The 19,594-nt window shown below is 38.8% G+C and overlaps 1 protein-coding gene across 1 annotated transcript in view; it reads right to left on the bottom strand.

Annotated features, from left to right (window-relative positions):
* Window positions 1-19,594, bottom strand: part of LOC127983544 (neurexin-3b-like) — a 105,815-nt gene that overhangs the window by 70,724 nt on the left and 15,497 nt on the right. The window contains exon 4 of the mRNA XM_052585734.1: window positions 18,877-18,906. Coding sequence (XP_052441694.1) covers window positions 18,877-18,906 — 30 coding nt within the window. The remainder of the gene's footprint in view (window positions 1-18,876; window positions 18,907-19,594) is intronic.

Here is a 19,594-nt window from a genome sequence, read left to right as displayed (position 1 = left end):
GGGGGTTTGATGCCTTGCTCAAGGGCACCTAAGTCGTGGTATTGAAGGTGGAGAGAGAGCTGTTCATGTACTACCCCCACCCACAATTCCGTCCAGCCCGAGACTAGAACTCACAACCTTTCGATTGGGAGTCCAACCCTCTAACCATTAGGCCACGACTTCCCATCTTCTATGACTCTCAAAGTTATCAAATGTTTGCACATCAAGCAGGCACATTTGAGCATGTTTTCCTCATTAATGTGTGTTGATCGATGTTTATACGTAAAAGCCAAAATTAAACATGTTTACCAAATAAATAAATAGATAAATATTGTGTATTTTCTTTGATTAAACTGCTTGATGCTTTTGGAGTACTTTTGTAAATTTTGAAATGGACTTTAAATGACTTTAAATGTGATGAAAAAATATTTATAATTTGTGTTGCAATGATGAGTTTAGAGGTTTGGAATGACATGAGGGTGAATAAACGATGACATAATTTTCAATGATGTATTCAGTGGGAAAATCATAGTCATCTAAATAACCTTGATAATTAATGAATTGGATTTAAAATAGTTTTAGTTACATTTTAGCACATCACACAGGAATATGTGGCAGAAAATGCTTGAAATTTCATGTTAACTACCCATTTGCTCTATCCAGCATGCTTGGCTAAGAATGTTTCAGATGGAAATGATTCCTCAGAAGCCACCTAGTCACGACCCCATTTCATTAACTTAAACAGCAGTTGCCAGAGAGAAAAAGTCCTTGAGCTCCTGACGTAGAACTCTCTACCTCATTCTCCTGTAGCCACAATACATTTTCCAGAGATTCATCCTTTTATCGCCACAGTAGATTGCATGTTTGCTGCCAGTGTTTTAAGTAAAAAATAGTGAATTAGCAGTAATTTACACAACTTGTGTTCTTGCATTCAAATAAAATTGAATACAATACAGAAGTCTTGTGGGTTATTTATTGCAGAGTGAACTGTTTTTCACTCAATATGTTTAAATTTGCTAAAAGGGTATTTAGCAAAATGATGGAACACTCAGTGAACTTACTGAAATTGTTTGTAGCACCTTAAAGGCATAAAAACAAAAAACAATAGTTCAGTGTTTTTACAATTAGCAATGTCAGGTTATCATTTTATGTGGTAATACGCCACAGAGATAGACATGGTAATGTCATGAAGTACAGTATTTGCACTGATTTGTCATGAGAAATTGATTCTTATGAATCAAAATTGTGGCACTGGTTGTTATTAAAAATCTGTTAGCATGTGGGAGTGTGTAATACGATGCAGTGGATAAACACAGTATTGGATTTATGTGGTGCCTGGGGTTTGCTAATGAACATCATAACTCCAGCAAGGGGAGGAGGTCTAATATGATGCTGATGCCTCCTGACTTGCAGCCATGATAAAGTGTGCCAATTACACATGAAGGCCACAGCATTGGGAGTGCCTGGATCTCACTGCTGATCTGTGAAATCAGAGTCATACAAGCACACACAGACACAGCAATACACACACAGGAACACGCACAGAGTGATAAATGTACAGTTAGCTGTGTAAAGTTTCCATCTGTGAGTTTAATGCTCTGCTGAAATGCCACTTCCTAGTCATGGCCCCAGGCCCGCTACGCCTGGAGTTGCCATGGAAGCAAAGTCACGACTGAGCAGAATATCGATCAGGTGTAAGAGTAGATGTACATGCACACACACCACATGGCTATGATGAAATAAACATATTCCTGATTAAATTTCTCTCAAGACAATTAAATACATGTAAATCTTGAAAAGAGACATGAACATGGAAATGTGAGTGTTCATTCAATATTCCCTGCAAAGGATTTTCAAAGAGTTGAAGGGTGTACAAGTTGAAAATAATGGTCATCTGGAATGCATTTTGACATCATATTTTGAGGCCAAATGAGCTTTCACACTAATTAATATATATGCTAGCTAACTTGACTGATGTCATTAAGTAATTTTAAAGTATTAAAATTATATTTTTGTATATAATAAAATGTATTATATACAGCAATTACTGTATATATACTGTATATATATATATAAAGCAGAGTGTTTAAAACATATATAGAAGTTTATCAAACTGAAGAATAGGATAAATTAGTAACATTATTTATTTATAGGCATTATTTATGCCACTTGGAACACACTCCTTGAAATTGCAGCGAACAGTTTCATGTGATTCTTTGCACTCTGCTGGTGAGCTGTTTTGACCACTTATATCTAAATGCAGTAAATAAGCAACTGCAGTAATCCCCACAAACATCAAAATTCACATAAGCTTATTTTTTACTTTTAAAAACCCAACACTTTGCAATGACCTTCAGGACAAGACGGCAAAGAAACCTTCCCTATAGCTTACTCAGAGTAAAACTACACTTTATTGTGCAGAATAAGAAAGGATGATTAACTCAGCAAATTTCCACACCACTGCCGCTCTCATTCAAAAACTAATTATGAAGCTTTGCATTTCTGTCAGGACTCCCACAAGGAGGAACAGTTTGGTGTGTTCCAGCGACAGGCTCCAATGACACACTGCTATGATCAGGTTTCTCTGATCCTCTGAGGAGAACAGGACAATCACGCAGGCGTGAGATGTTCAAACAAACACAAATAACAAGGGAAGAAAAAGGATCTCGACACAGCAATCCCTTTGTGACCCTGCACTGTAAAATAACTATGTTGCTGGCGGAGCAAATATAAACAAAAAAGAGAGACAAATTATGTCTGAAATATAAGCTTGATATTTTTCAAACTGATGGATACAAATAGCATTACTCTTTAAGTCATGCTGATGTACTTAATAAAAATTGGGTCTGATAATATAATGAGGAAAATGTATGACCCATCATGAAAATGATAGACTGATAAGCAGCATAAGTCAAAGATTTTGCATTCAAAACTTTATCGGCTAGTTTCCTTAAAGGGGGGGTGAAATGCTCGTTTTCACTCAATATCCTGTTAATATTGAGTACCTATAGAGTAGTACTGCACCCTTCATAACTCCAAAAAGTCTTTATTTTTATTATATTTATAAGAGAAAGATAGTCTGTAACGTTTTTTCCCGGAAAAACACGAGCGCCTAGGGGCGTGACGTGTGGGCGGAGCTAAAGAATCACGAGCGCCAGTAGGCTTTTGAGTTGAGAGCATGTGGAAGCTGTGACACAGATCCAGAGGCTGAAATTTAACAAGAGCAGCATCAGCAAATGCGTCTCTATGTGGTATGTACTGAAACTGTATATATTTGCTTAGCGGTTTTGGAAAATGACTAAGTTCCACTTTATGTCGTCTTTTTTTTTTTTTTTTTTTTTTTTAAGCTGTACATGTGGAAAGTGCAGTTTGATGACAACATCGCATGTTGTTTACTTGATGTGCTCATGCGACGATAGCTAAGTTAACAACACAGAGATATTTGAAGCAGTTTTACTCACCGCATGCGGTTCCAACACACGATCGTGACCCTTTTTCGTTGGGACTGCATTATCCTTAAGAAATAAACGATGTTCAAATCCGTCGTCAAACTGGGCCTTGTAAACAAGCATCTTCGAAATGCAGGGAACAAACAAAAACACTTGCACAACTCCGTTGATGCTCTGTAAAAATAAACTCCATCCACTGGTCCCTTAATGCTGTTTCTCTTTTGGTAATCTGTGCTGGGTTGTCTTGCCCTGGCAACCAAAAACACACTTCTTTTGTGACTTTTCGCGACGCTTTCGCTCTGGACAGTGAATCGCTCTGATCAGTGAAATGTTTGTGCTCAGCTTCACTATACGGGAGCGCGCGCTCTTTCGGCAGAAGTGCCTTAGGACCCATATAAGGAAATTCCGCTCCATCTAACGTCGAACAGAGCCAAACTCTAAAAAAACTTTCCGAAACTTGTGACAAACCGGAAGAGGTTTTTTTGGAACAAAAATACTCCTTCAAACGTACAACTTAATTTGTGAAACTTTGTCCATGTTTAGCATGGGAATCCAACTCTTTAACAGTGTAAAAAACTCAGTATGCATGAAATAGCATTTCACCCCCCCTTTAATTCGCGTACGATTAAACATTGGAATCAAAAGGACATTTGATGAACTGTCTTGTCCCAAATAAAATTTTTGGAGTGTGCCATCAACATTTGTTTATATTTATAACTATAAGCTGGTCAGTGAAAACACTGGAAATCTTAAAAAGTCAAAGGGAATTAACAAATCACAGATTCCACTACATTTTACAAAATGCCCCAATTTTTTTAGGAATTGGGGTTTTACTTGAGAACTCTCCTGTGACCACAAGAAGTAAGTGTCCATCAGCTTTGTACTTAAGAAGTTTGCCATTTGCAAATTTTACGGTCTCTGTTTTTTACTTATTACACACTTCATAGTAGCGAAGTAGGCATATTCAAACACAGAAAAAAAAGGTAGATAGCAAAATTATATTTTAGCTAGCAGAGGCAGGTTAAGCATCCTACGTTCTGTCCAATATCTCCAAACACATAATATCAATGAAACAAACAAATCCTGCTCCTCATACATTAACACATGTCCTTTGTCCAGAGTTGTTCATGTGTGCTAAAGGTTATGGCATGCAACATTGTAGAGCTGATGAGGTGGTGATTGTGGTCCAATGAGAGTTCTGCTGTGTGCTGGTCAGAGATTGATTATCTTCCCTGAGCAGCAGCACACTGTCACCCAGTGCCTTCATTAGCATATCATCTGCATAATATCTGAGCCAGAGTATGTGCATTTGCATGCTCAACAATTCAGACCCTCCCCTTAGGCTTACCTATTGATATAGTCCACAGATGCTACAGAACTGTTAAGCAACAGGCCTTTATATAATTTCCCATGTGTATAAATTATTTGCGATGTCTTGGCATGTTGATGAATCCTTTTCTAAAAAAGCAGATATTATTTTTAATAAATATTTTATAATAACTAAATATTTAATATGTACACCACATTTACACCACAGCTAACATTATGGGGAAACACCTTTCTCCAATAATTACCTAAACAAACTACACAATGACCCTGTCAATTCCCTTCTGTGTTCCAGTATTTCTAAAATGTTCTCTCCAGTCACCCAATGTGCACGAAACCCATGCCATGTGCCAGGCCCACATTTATTCAGAGGCTGCGCTTAATGAGACAGTCTGCCCTTACTGTAAGGTCATGTGTTTCAGGGTCCTGAGCTCTTGCACTTGCACTGAGTGACAAGCCAACTCCATGTTCTCTCCCACCCATGGCTTCGGTGTGTTCTCAGGAAGCATGTAGGAAAAAACAGTGGAGCCACAGAGCCAAGGAGGTTCACAGTGATGCGATTAAATTGATTCAGGTCCTGGGTGCCTCTCCCTCTCTGCATCCTCAAATGGTCCACATCTTCACTATATCATGTATCCTAATTTTGTTTAATAAACTCCAGCTGGTCCAAAATGCAGCAGCTAGAGTTCTTACTAGAACCAGAAAGTATGACCATATCAGCTCGGTTCTGTCAACACTCCACTGGCTCCCTATTAAACATTGTATAGATTTAAAAATCTTGCTTATTACTTATAAAGCCCTTTTTGGAATGGGTTGTGCCTATTCTCTTAGTAAGCAATGGTCGTAACGTTCAATAAACCAATCAGAATGTCATCTCCCATTACCTTTAAGAGCGAGATACGCTCGTGCAAAGGCAGATCGCTATTTAAATGGCGGAATTTGTTGGCGGAAAAGCTGAACTCTTCTCAAGTGAAGAAACAGATCTGCTCCTGCGCAGGTAAAAGTGTGCGAGCAGATCATCTATGGGACAAGCAGGAATCCACCAATGCTTCCCGAGGTGAAGAAGGCATGGGATGAAGTTGAATTTCATTCATCATTTTAAATAGTAATAGACTGAATTGCAAATAGTTAGCCTAATTCTAATACACGCAATGACTATCCATCATTCAATTTTTATATTTATGTAGCCTACAAAATAATATTATTTTAAACTGTAAACCTTTTGTTTTCAACATTTGCCATGTTTGTGTGATGCACATCCCTGTGTGAAATATGCTAAGTCAGCTCGCACTGTGGACCCACCCAGAGGCGCATTTTCAACCAACGCGCTCTTTAAATAACAAAAAAAAAATTGCGCCATTGACTTTAGACTTTAAACTTTAGACCAGGTTTGAGATGGTTTATGGCGCAGTCTATTTTCAGCTCCTTAAAATAGCAATGTGCCAGCAATGTGCTTGAACACACCTCTATTTTAGACCATAGGTGCACAGATGGGTGCGAATGCATTTGCTAATTAAACGTGGTGCTGGATGGAAAAATGCGAACGGTGTCGGACTAGCAAACTAGCAACACTTGCGCTGTGCCTTGCATCGCATTCCACCGGGTGTATGATAGGGCCCAAAATCTAGATTAAAGACCCATCTCTTTAACCTGGCTTACACATAACACACATTTATAATATTCAAATCCTCTAAAGGATTTGGGCTCCATTAATTAGGACAACCAGAACTGTTGATGCATTGTTAGATAAATGGCATCTACGCTAATATTAGTCTGATTCTTTCTTTTTCTTTTTAACTGAATTCACTGAAAATGGAGTGTTTGCTATTGTCATTTTGCATTATTGACACACTATCTTCATATTTATTCCTTTAAAGTGCTTTGACACAATCTGTATTGTTAAAAGGACCATATAAATAAAGGTGACTTGACTCTTTCCCTCTGCAGTCAGCAGTCAGGAAGCAGCACCACTTCTAAAGGGGTAGACCAGGTCCAGTGCTGGAAAGGAGTCTAGCACTGGCTCATTCTAACATGCCCCCACATTTCTATGTCACGGTGTGGGCAGATTTGCATAACGCGACCCAAATGTTCATGCAAAGAAAGAAGGCATGACTTTTATTCTCGCTGATGCCATTTTGTTGCCATTTTGTCACATTTTGAAAGTCAAACTACTTTGTTTGGCCTTCCAAATGAGGCTACAACTAGAAATCAGTAGTTAATTAAGTTGTATTTACAACACTCTTCTCAAACAGTTCAACTCAAATATCCAGATGTGTGAAATGCATTTTATGGAGGATGAGGACTGTTTTCTGTGAGAGCAGCATACAATGCAAGTGTCTGTTTTTATAAAGTGGGGCAATTACAAATTTGCAAGGACAGTCTGGCGCTTCTGAGCCACAGTCTGTAAGTACGTTTACATATTTAAAGAATTTGCCACTGATGAATCAAATGTGAGTTTTGACCAGTGTAGAGTAGCGCTTCTTGTTTGTTTTTTTCTCTGATCCCAAATGCAGACATGGTTTTATGTTCACGAGGCGCGATATGCAACGCAGTGCGTAAAAAGACATCATAATCAGTAATTATGTCTCAACTGGATGCAATAAATGACTAATATAATAATTATAATAATTGTTTTTGTCTTGTTGTGCCAGTGCATACACCTCACTTTTCAGAGCAATGAACTTTGTAAAAATTGACATGTTTCAGAAAGGCAGGGAATAGAGAAGAATTTTTTTAAACCACATAAACACATTGTATTAAACCAAATAAACAAAATAATGTTATTTTTACCAACTCCATATGACCCCTTAAAAGGGAGGAAAATTCTCATTAAGACAGCATGTGATTGGAAAATATGTTGACATGCCCATGAAAACCAGATGAATAATTAATTATTTTGATCTGTATCCCAAGGAAAATAAAGAAAATTGTAATTGTTTTTTTCTGCTAAAAGAACCCTAGAATGGCTTCAAAGCTAACAGACTAAAAGCCTCAAAACTTAGACTTTTTTTTGTCTAATTAAGTCATTATGAAAAAACAATTGCACAAAGTAAAAAAAAAAGGCAAAAAAAGAGTAAAAGGAAGAAAAGTACATTTCAACTGATCGTTGAGTGATGTTAAGATGTTCATGGGAAAGAGAGATGGAGAAAGTGCATTAGCTGAGAGAGCAAGAAATCAATAGCTGGCAAAATCCCATTGCTGGGAAGACAGTGACTGAGCAGAGCAGAGATGAGATGAGGAACAAGAGAGGCTGAAAAATAAGTGAACCAAAAAAAAAAAAAAAAAAAAACAGACAAAATGAGGAACCAAAAGTGAGGTAGGAAGGTTCTGATGCCAAAATAACTATTCAGAGGGAGTTGTTTTTTAAATAGCATCTGTGCAACAATTATTAACAGCGGACATCAGTAGTTTCATGCACTGATTTGTAAATATCCATATATAAGTGAATAATGCACAAATAATGCATGCATGTTTGTGGTTTATGAGTGTCTGTAATGTTACAGGTTGCTAAAGGCATATTGTGTTTCTGAATAGTGCAAGCCATGTTACATAAGCACTGACACACACTGGAGCAATAAGACAGAGATGAATTTAGTTGCTGTCCACAGGGCCAAAAGTCATCACTGAAAAAAAAAAAAACATATGGAAGAACATAATGGCTTCCTACACCCCATATAAGAGTATAGACAAAAAATATTAAGTGCTATGGTATATATGATGTACAACATACATACTGTACTAGTGATGTCAAAACATGATTCAGTATAACTGCATTTTCCATCCCAAAAATATATCTACATCATGGCCTATGCTCTCAATGTCAAATGCAAGAAGGTTATTATTAATCCATGCATTTATGACCTCAAGGTTAGATTATTGTAATGCTTTATTGGGTGGTTGTTCTGCACACTTAGTAAACAAACTACAGCTAGTCCAAAATGCAGCAGCAAGAGTTCTTACAAGAACCAGGAAGTATGACCATATTAGCCCGGTCCTGTCAACACTGCCTATCAAACATCATATACATTTTAAAATATTGCTTATTACTTATAAAGCACTGAATGGTTTAGCACGTCAGCATTTGAATGAGCTTCTTCTACATTATAATCCTCTACGTCCGCTACGTTCTCAAAACTCAGGCAATTTGATAATACTTAGAATATCAAAATCACCTGCGGGCGGCAGATCCTTTTCCTATTTGGCGCCTAAACTCTGGAATAACCTACCTAACATTGTTCGGGAGGCAGACACACTCTTGCAGTTTAAATCTAGATTAAAGACCCATCTCTTTAACCTGGCTCACACATAACATACTAATATGCTTTTAATATCCAACTCCGTTAAAGGATTTTTAGGCTGCATTAATTTGGTAAACCGGAACCGGGAACACTTCCCATAACACCCTATGTACTTGCTACATCATTAGAAGAAGGGCATCTACGCTAATATTAATCTGTTTCTCTCTTATTCCGAGGTCACCGTAGCCACCAGATCCAGTCTGTATCCAGATCAGAGGGTCACTGCAGTCACCCGGATCCAGTACGTATCCAGATCAGATGGTGAATCAGCACCTTGAAAGGACCTCTACATCCCTTAAAGTCAGATTCAGCCGTTTATTTATGATCCAGAATCAGATCCCGAGGCTGAAACTGAACGAGAGCAGCAGCAGCAACGACTTGCTCTGAGCGGGGCTCGAACCCGGGTCTCCGGCATGGGAGGGGACGCACTAACAAGGAGGCAGATATTTTAAGCAGTTTTACTCACCGCCTGCGGTTCCAACACACGATCGTGAACCTTTTTCGTTGGGATTGCATCATCCTTAAGAAATAAACGATACGCAAATCCGTTGTCAAACTGGGCCTTGTTTGTAAAACAAGCATCTTCGAAATGCAGGGAACAAACACAAACACTTGCACAACTCCGTTGATGCTCTGTAAAAATAAACTCCGTCCACTTGTCCCTTAATGCTGTTTTTTCTTTGGTAATCTGTGCAGGGTTGTCTTGCCATGGCAACCAAAACAGACGTTTTGCGACACTCTCGCTCTGATCAGTGACTGTCTGTGCTCAGCCTCTCAGTGCTCTGTTATACGGGAGCGCGCTCTTCTGGCAGACGTGCCCTTAGGACCCATATAAGGAAATTCCGCTCCATCTAACGTCACACAGAGCCATACTCTAAAAAAACTTTCCGAAACTTGTGGCAAACCGGAAGGAGTATTTTTGGAACAGAAATACTCCTTCAAACGTACAACTTAATTTTTGAAACTTTGTCCATGTTTTGCTTGGGAATCCAACTCTTTAACAGTGTAAAAAACTCAGTATGCATGAAATAGCATTTCACCCCCCCTTTAAAGACAGCGGAGACCAGGACAACTAGAGCCCCAGATACAGATCCCCTGTAAAGACCTTGTCTCAGATGACCACCAGGACAAGACCACAGGAAACGTCTCGGTTATGTATGGTAACCCTCGTTCCCTGAAGGAGGGAACAGAGACGCCATGTCGGTGACTGACGAATATGGGATATCACTTCGATAGACCAATCTACTTCGAGTGTAAACTAAACAAGCCAATGCACATTGGCATGCAATTATTGCATCCAGCTACCGCTGATCACTGCGTGAGTATAAGAGGGCAGCAGGTGCAATGCATACCAGTTTGTCGCTGAGGAGCCGAGCCGGGAACCCGGCAGCTCTGCGGCGGTACAGCAACCATGGTGACCGACGAATATGGGATCCCTATCAAAGCGCCATGGGTGCTGCCCCTTCCAGTGCCCTGTGCGAGCCGCCTGTGCCCCTATTAGGTGTAGGCCGGGGCTCAGAACAAATAGCTCCACTCACCGTTGTCAAAGCACTACCTCACTGGGTGAGATTGGATAACACTGGGAAACACTCGGTCCGCTTGGAGCTGGGACGCTGCGGAAGCCCCATCCTTCCCGAAGGAGGTCTCGGAGGCAAATGCACATATAGCATCCATTTAGGAGTATAAGGAGAAATTTGAGGTGATTAAAACCCTCTTGGGAAGGCAGAAGTCTGCCAGGGAAACATGAGCTCTAAGGCTATACCGTGGACTATACACATACGAGTTCCGCTTAGGTCTCAATATGGAACCCAGCCTTCAATGGTTCTCACTGATTCATCATGAAGGCCTGGCGCCGGACGTTCCACCGCATCCAGCTGCCTAGGGTGATGGAGGATCTCAACAGGGTCTACAGTACGGACACTCTGGAGCAGTTTTAGCAAGCCGACACTAACCGGGGCCTCTCAGTGCCACTACCCGTTTGAGGTGTAGTGCACGAAGGCTATAGAAATTAGCGAACGTGTTAGGGGTCGCCCAGCCCACAGCTCTACAAATATCTGTCAGCGAGGTGCCACGAGCCAGCGCCCAGGAGGATGCAACACTTCTAGTTGAGTGAGCTCGCAACCTGAACGGGCAGGGCACATCCTGAGCCTGATAAGCCAGGGTTATGGCATCCACAATCCAGTGGGCCATCCTCTGCTTAGAGACGGCATTCCCCTTCTGCCGTCCTCCGTAACAGACAAAGAGCTGGTCTGAGGTCCTGAAGCTTTGCGTCTGGTCCATGTAGCACCTTAGTGCTCGGACAGGACAAAGCAAAGCCAGGGCTGGGTCTGCCTCCTCCAGGGGCAGCGCTTGCAGGTTCACCACTCGGTCTTTGTAGGGTGTAGTGGGAACCTTGGGCACGTAGCCAGGCCGGGGCCTCAGGATTACCTGGGAGTCAGCCGGCCCGAACTCTAGGCACGAATCATCGACTGAAAATGCATGCAGGTCCCCTACCCTCTTGATGGAGGCCAGTGCAAGCAGGAGCAGAGTTTTCAATGAAAGAAACTTTAGCTCAACTGAATGCAAAGGCTCGAAAGCTCTTTTAGAGAAATTTGCTCTTTAGGAAATGCTCTTTTAGTGCTGAGGCGCACAGGGGTATTGGCCGCTTGCAACACAACAGGGGTAGTGCAACCTGAAGTGTGCAATCCACTCGACACAGGAACGACCACCACTGAAGCGCCATCTCGCCAACACACGAAGCTTCCGAGAGCGTGCTGAACTCGTAGTTCACAGCAGACACAGTTGAGCAGAGCGATACTAACGCTCGGCTCTTAAGCGAAAAGCTGGTATGCATTGCACCTGCTGCCCTCTTATACTCACGCAGTGATCAGCGGCAGCTGGATGCAATAATTGCATGCCAATGTGCATTGGCTTGTTTAGTTTACACTCGAAGTAGATTGGTCTATCGAAGCTATATCCCATATTCGTCGGTCACCGACGTGGCGTCGAGAGTGACCGACTGAAAGGGACCGGATGATTCTTCTGCACAATCTGACTTTGCTGCAGATAATCTATCAATAAACACACACACCTGTTTCTCACTCTGCGCCAACACAGTCTGCAGAATGAAATAGCTCCTTGCGTGTGTTTGTTTGTTCACTACTCCCTGCTGTGTGTGTGTGTGTGTGTGTGTGTGCACTTGGAAAGGTTAAATGCAGAGTTCATATTCCAGTTCTGGGATACCACACTTGTCAACATGTCACGTCCTTTCCTTTTTTCCCCCAATAGACTGTAAAATGCATACTCTTTGCTACATTATACCAGTGTATTAGAAGATTCAGAGTGATTCGTGATTCAGAGGGTCTGTTGTCTTTTTGATGTGGTTTGATGTGTGCATGCATCTAACGAATCCCAGTCCTAAAAGAAGGGGATTTCTGTATAAATTCACCCATAAATCTAGAGCACAGAAAAGTACAGAGAAGAAAAGAGAGGGAGAAAATGAGCGATAGAGATAATCCTTGTTCATAGGCAGAAACTTTGAGGGGATAATTAGTAAGACTGAGCACTGAGGACTGGGGCCGAAGAGTGAAACACTAAAGCTCTGAGCAGAGATTATCTAAACTAGAGCTGAACTTCTCCTGACTCTTCTAATCACTTCTCAAAGATGGCTAGTCACATAGCATATCTCTCAGACTGCAGTAGCCAACTAGCCCACCCAGCCCCAGTCACTTCAAACTTTAGTTTAGTCTTGTGCAGACACTAGATTAGCTCTGAGCAGAAGCCCATTTGGATGACCTTCAGCCACCAGTAATTTCATTATCTTTAGCACCAGCACACTGATTCTCAGCCATCATCCTAAGCTAATAAGGTCTTCTCATCTCAATAAAACATAAGTAGAGAGTTTGTGAAGTTCTGATTTAATTTTCTTCCTCCAGTACATGAAAGAAATATGTTATGATTGCCTGTCTCTTCCATTATCTGCTATGTATGGGGTTGCTAGTACAGTATAATTTGTTAATTTACGTAAATGTTTTGGCTTCTTTACTATTTGTATTGATTGAAAGTGTATAGAGAGGACAGGAAAAGTGTCTAATGTGGTGTCAAAACAACAGCTTAAAGCTGTCAGATTGAAACGCAGAAGCGCAGAATGTTGACAAGCCAATCAGCTCACAGCTGCCCCTAAATGCACTTTATTTTAACGGCAATCCATCGAATATCTAATATTTTAAAACAGCTAAATAATTTTACACATAATCTTAGCAGTGTATATTTGGAGCATCAGAATCCCAGCAGTCTCTCGTATTTTGGCTACATTAAAAGCACAAATCCAAACATTTGCTTCAGTTTTAAAACAAATTGTCCATCAATATTCTATTATGAACTTTGTTTGTTTGCTTCCAATCAGAGATGTATAGTAACGAAGTAGAACTACTTCACTACTGTACTTAAGTACTAAAAGGCGGTATCTGTACTTTACTAGAGTATTATTTTTTTCTCCTACTTCCACTTTTACTTCGGTACATATTTTCGCTGAGTTTAATACTTTTACTCCGATATTTTTTTTATGTGCTGCATCGTTACTCGTTACAATTATAAAAATGTTACGAATCATTCCATTACAAACCCACATTACCACTGCCAGAACTGTAGATGGCAGGTTTGATGAAGCTGGCACATCATTGAGCGAATCAAGCGAGACTGCGCGTGCTGACTGAACTGCTGTGAAGAGAGAGATGAACTCCAGCCAGATAATGACTCGTTCACGAGTCAAGAACCGGTTGCATCGGTTTTCGGATGACTAGTAACGTTAGTTCTTTCTGACAGTTCGATTCAATAAACCAGTTGAAGAAAACAGTTCACCGATTCTTTTGCGCTCGATGCAATGGCGTCATTGGCGTTGACTGCACATGGGCTCATAACATTAACACAGAATCAGTTCAGAATCAATCACCAAAAGAATCAGTTCGGTTTCAGACGCTCTGTGTGTCGATCTGCTTCACGCTAAATAAAAACACATGCGCAGTATCATCAGCTCCTCGGTTCACGAATCGGACGCGTCTGACAGAAACGGTTCTTGACTCGTGAACGAGTCATTATCTGGCTCGGCTCGGTGTTCATCTTCAGTTCTCTCTTCACATCAGTTCAGTCAGTGTACTGTTTGAGTCAATGAATTACTCCGGGATATTGGTTTGTTTTAACTCAGAGGGAGTGTCAGACACATTAAACAAGTTAAAAGCTTAATTAATCTGTGGATTAATGCGTATTGGAGACGCGAACTGTTTAAAACGATTCAGTTCGGTTTGGTGGACTGTTTCAAAAAGATCCGGTTACATCGAATGATTCGTTCGCGAACCAGATATCACAAACTGCTTTGTTTTTAACTGTCTTACAACAGACACGGAAGAGAAGACAATGCTGAATAAAGTCGTAGTTTTTTGCTATTTTTGGACCAAAATGTATTTTCGATGCTTCAAAAAATTCTAAATGACCCTCTGATGTCTTATGGGTTTGAAACAACATGAGGGTAAGTTATTAATGACATCATTTTGCAAATTGGGCTAACTAACCCTAGTAACCCTTTTTTGTTTACAAGAAGTTACAGTCAAAGGAATTGTGATTGTCCTTTAGGTTAATCATTTGAAATAGTAAAAACAATATGTTCAAACTTTTGACTATTTTCTTTAATAGCTACATAACACAATACTTCTACTTTTACTTTCAGTACTTGAGTAATAAATTTTAAAATAGACTACTTGCAATACTTAAGTACAAAAAATGTTGAATACTTTAGTACTTCTACTTAAGTGTGGTGCTTAAAGAGCACTTCTACTTCTACTCAAGTCACTTTTTTGATAGAGCACTTGTACTTTTACTCAAGTATGGTTCTCTAGTACTTTATACATCTCTGCTTCCAATTACAATGTGTATTACAGTACACGGTTAATTGGATTTTTTTTTTTTTTTTTTTTTGTAAACACAAGTCAATGCCACAAAACCTTTGCACAACCCACAAGGACACACCTCTGAATTGTTCTCATTTTGACAGATAAATAAAAATGAATAAAAGGTTAGCAATGACAGCAAAGAGATCCAACAGGTCAAGTTTATATGAAAGGTTCTGTCTCAGCATTTCTGATTTTAAAGCATAAATATTTGGTGGTGTTGTAATACACTCGACCTGTCCCAGGAGTCACTGACTCAGCCCAAAACACAAGCACTGTCTGAATTATATACCTACAATTTTCAAACACTAGTCTGTTCACACACTCAGCAACATGATACATGGGGCACTGCAACATTATACTTCTCAGAAATCACTGCGAATTAGACGATTCATGCATTTTGACTGCAAAAACTAGTATTTTGATCAGCAAAATATCAGTGAAATATTTAAACATCCTTAAAGTTAGGAAAAGGCATTGCTAATGAGGCCTCCTGAGATGATAAGGAAAGCATGCAATACCTTTATTTCTGCCTACACAGAGGTTGAGAAGGTTCCACAGATACAAACAGCAAGGGAGATGTCAACAAGAAGGACAGTCGGAAAGAAAGAGAAGGGAGGATGAGAGTTATTTGCGCGCACACACACACACACACACACACACACACACAGACATACACACATTCAGGACAAATTTGCATGCACTTGAGGGAAATATGAGCATTGCATATGAGCACACTATAGTATCTGACTTGATTTTTCTTAGAAGTCTTTGTACTACAAAATCAATACTGATTTAATTGTTTCTCCATCCGTATCACTTGAATTGAGGTGGGGAAAAAAGCATGTTAGTGTTTTTCAAAATAACAGATGTTCAGGGACAGAGTTTGGCACAGTTTTTTATTTCTGGTCTAGAATACAGGCATATGTTGATTCATATATTCAGCTGATTCTTTCTACATAAGGACTAAGCTATTCTGTCTCTGGTTCAGAGGCTTTCATGTCAGGATATAAGCTTTTGAATTAAGGACATATAATGGATTCATGTCTGCATCGCTGTTTATCTCCACTGAGAACCCACTGTACATGCACCCAATAAAAGTGTAAATTTCTGTGACCTTAATTAGTGGGTGGGGTTTGCTGTGAATAGGCTGCATTTTTTTTTTTTTTTTTATTATTATTATTATTATTATTATTATGATTATTATTATTATTATTATTATTGTTGTTGTTGTGGTTGTTTGTGTTGTTGTTGTTATTATTATACAATGAGAATAATTAGATACACAAGATAACCACTTATAAAACATACAAGTGCATCTCAAAAAATTATAATATTATGGAAAAGTTCTTTATTTGATTTATTTTTTGTAACTTTATTATATTCTAGATGCATTGCACACAAACTGAAATATTTTAAGGGTAATTATTTATTTATTTATTTATTTATTTATTTTACTTCTGATGGTTATGACTTACAGCTTAGGAAAATGTAGAATTCACTATCTCAAAAGAATTTAATATTTTCTCAAAGATCATTCAAAAAAAGATTTAGAAAACAGAAATGTTCAAGATCTCCAAAGCAGGTTTAATTATGCACTCAATATTTGGCTGGGGCTTCTTTTGCACTAATTACTGCTTCAGTGCTGTGTGTCATGGAGGCGATCAGCCTGTGGTACTGCTGAGGTGTTATTGAAGCCCAGGTTGCTTTGATATCAGCCTACAGCTCCTCCGTATTGTTTTTCAGATGTTACTTTTCTCCCTCTTCATAATACCCCATATATTATCTGTTAGAGGTTGTAGAGGAAGTGGTTTTGGCACTGTGGGCAGGTCCTAAAGTCCTTCTGCGAAATGAAATCAGCATCTCCATAAAGCTTTTCAGCAAATTGAAGCAAAAAGTGCTCCAACATCTCCTGGTAGATGGCTGCACTGACTTGGTTAAACATTTACTTGATAAAACACAATAGACCTTTACCAGCAGACGTCACAGCACCCCAAATCATCACCGATTTGGAAACTTCCCACAGGACTCTGGATGCTGTGCCTCTCCAGTCTTCCTCCAGACTCCAGACTCCAGACTTTGATTTCCAAATAAAATGCAAAATGTACTTTCATCTGAAAAGAGAACTTTGGACCACTGAGCAACAGTCCAGTTCTTTTTATCCTTACCCCAGATGAAATGCTTCTGAGTTTTTTTTTTTTTTTTTTTCTTGGTTCAGAAGTGGCTTGGTTCTAAGAATGTGACAGCTGTAGCCCTTTTCCCGAAGACGTTTTTGAGTGTGGTGACTCAGTCCTTGTGAAGATCTCCCAAGTTCTTGAATCGACAATCTTCCCAAGGCTGTGGTCAACCCTGTTGCTTGTGCATCTTTTCCTACCACACTTTTTCCTTACAGTCAACTTCCTATTAATATATATTGATACAGCACTCTGTGAACAGCCCTTTCATTAATGACCTTCTGTGGCTTACTCTCCTTGTGGAGGGTGTTGATGATTGTCTTCTGGACAACTGTCAAGGGAGTAGTCTTCCCCATAATTGTGGTTTGCATGTTTTAAACTAGCCCAAGAGGTACCCAGTATTTATATTCAAAATGAATCAAACTAATCAAGCTCAAAATGGAATATTCTTGAATTTTCTTTTGAGATACAGAATTTTGTAAGCTGTAAGCTGTAAGTCATAACCATCAAAATATAATACAATATGAATAAAATGAATATAATACAGGTGACAGCCTAATTTAGGTTAAATTTCTTACCCTGTTATTTGTAACCCTGTTAACCATTTTCTTCTCCACTACTGTTACCTGCTCAGTTGGGGTTTAAAAATGCACCTCATATTCAGTAATATTATCAGTTTGAATGCACTAACACTATTATCTTTTGTAGAGCTGATTTATAGTTGAACTTAGTTTTCTTCATGACAAAACTTTTCAAAATTCACATTGTTATTGAACTAAACTGAATCAACTAAACTCAGCTGAAAAATAAAACTGTTGTCTTTTTAGCTGCATAACAGCTGAAATTGTGTTTGTTCCATAACTGATGAACTTTGCAACATTAATATTGCATCTGTATTGTATAAAGCGCTACACAAATAAATGTGACTAGCGTTTTATTTTAATTAATTACATAGAACATGATTTTTGCACATGCATTTTAGTAAGAGGGTTGCAAAAGTTAATTTTGTTTTTTGTTTATAACATATATTTAAAAAGTCAGACCTTCATATGCTGACAATATTTTCTTAATTTTATTTCACTGTTTAATATTTTAAATTACTTTTTATTTTGTCAGACAATATTATGTGCCCTCTTAGTGTAGATTGCTAGCTCATAAATTCAATCCACCAATATATACAAATATAAGACAAGATAAAAAAAAAAAAAGAAACTCATAACAGATCCTTCATACAGCTCACACTTAAAAAGCAAAACCTGTTTAAAAGGAATAATTCAATTAACAAGCACTTTTGCTTCCTTTCAGCATCACTCATTCAGAGAAGAGCTGTTCCGTTTCGCTTACGGATATATATTTATAGCTGCATAAGTAATTCTGCCAGTCTATAAATGATATCTAAGTGATATGGAGGGCAGATCGGTGATCATACATTACAGGTCAGTTGGCACTGCAGCAGCCTAACAGATGAGAGAGAATATAACTCGTTTTGACATCACGAAGAGAGTCAACCTTGAGAAAACAGCACTCCTAACCTGACATTTCACCGCAGTATCACAGAAGGATATTACATAATTAAGCAGAAGGACCATAATCATGCAGTGTAACGAGGACAGAGCCAATCATAAAGCAGGATGCCATGCAGGGCGCTGTGAGCACGTGCAAGAGCAGACACAACAACAATGTAAACACATTGGAAAATGTGCACTGAGAGAATTGAGACTGAGCATACCTTGCGGAGACTTCACCATATGCGCGAACCCTTGGGAAAGAAAACGAGAGTGATAGACAGAAAGAGAAAAAAAACTTGAGAACACCAATACCAACATTCAGGTATTGTGACCACTCATGGTTTGCTGACTGACAAACCATGGCTATCACACTTAAGCTGAAGCTTTCTGCAACGAAAAAGCTTCTCTTACAGAAAAGGTTTTGACAACATTTTTATCTCCCTACTTCCAGGACAAATTTGCTAACATTAATTAGGGCTGTCAATTATTTTATGATTTCATAAAAATTTTGTGACAACATGCCTTTAAAATATCTTTATTTGGTGGCTTTATAGTAAATTACATAGTGATACAAATGGTAGGAGGACCTCTGTTTTCACTATTATATTGCACTCTTATCAGCCAATCAGACTGGAGGACCAGAAGTTTTTGTATATATTTATTACAATTGTATTATTAAGAATTTAAGACAATTATTTTATATTTTAATATATTATAAAGTGTAATTTTTTAGCAGCCATTACTTCAGCCATTACTTCATATCACATGATCCTCCAGAGATCATTTTAAAATGCTGATTTGGTGTATAAGTAACATTTATTATTATTATCAATGTAAACAATAGATGTGCTGTTTCATATTTTTGTTAGAAACCATGGTTTATTTTGTATTATAATTATATTATTATTATTATTATTATTATTATATTTTTTTATTATT

The sequence above is a fragment of the Carassius gibelio genome, chromosome B20, assembly GCF_023724105.1.
Source record: "Carassius gibelio isolate Cgi1373 ecotype wild population from Czech Republic chromosome B20, carGib1.2-hapl.c, whole genome shotgun sequence".
Taxonomy (NCBI): Eukaryota; Metazoa; Chordata; class Actinopteri; order Cypriniformes; family Cyprinidae; genus Carassius; species Carassius gibelio.
The sequence above is the reverse complement of the archived record's forward strand: the minus strand, read 5'-3'. Positions and strand labels throughout refer to the sequence as shown.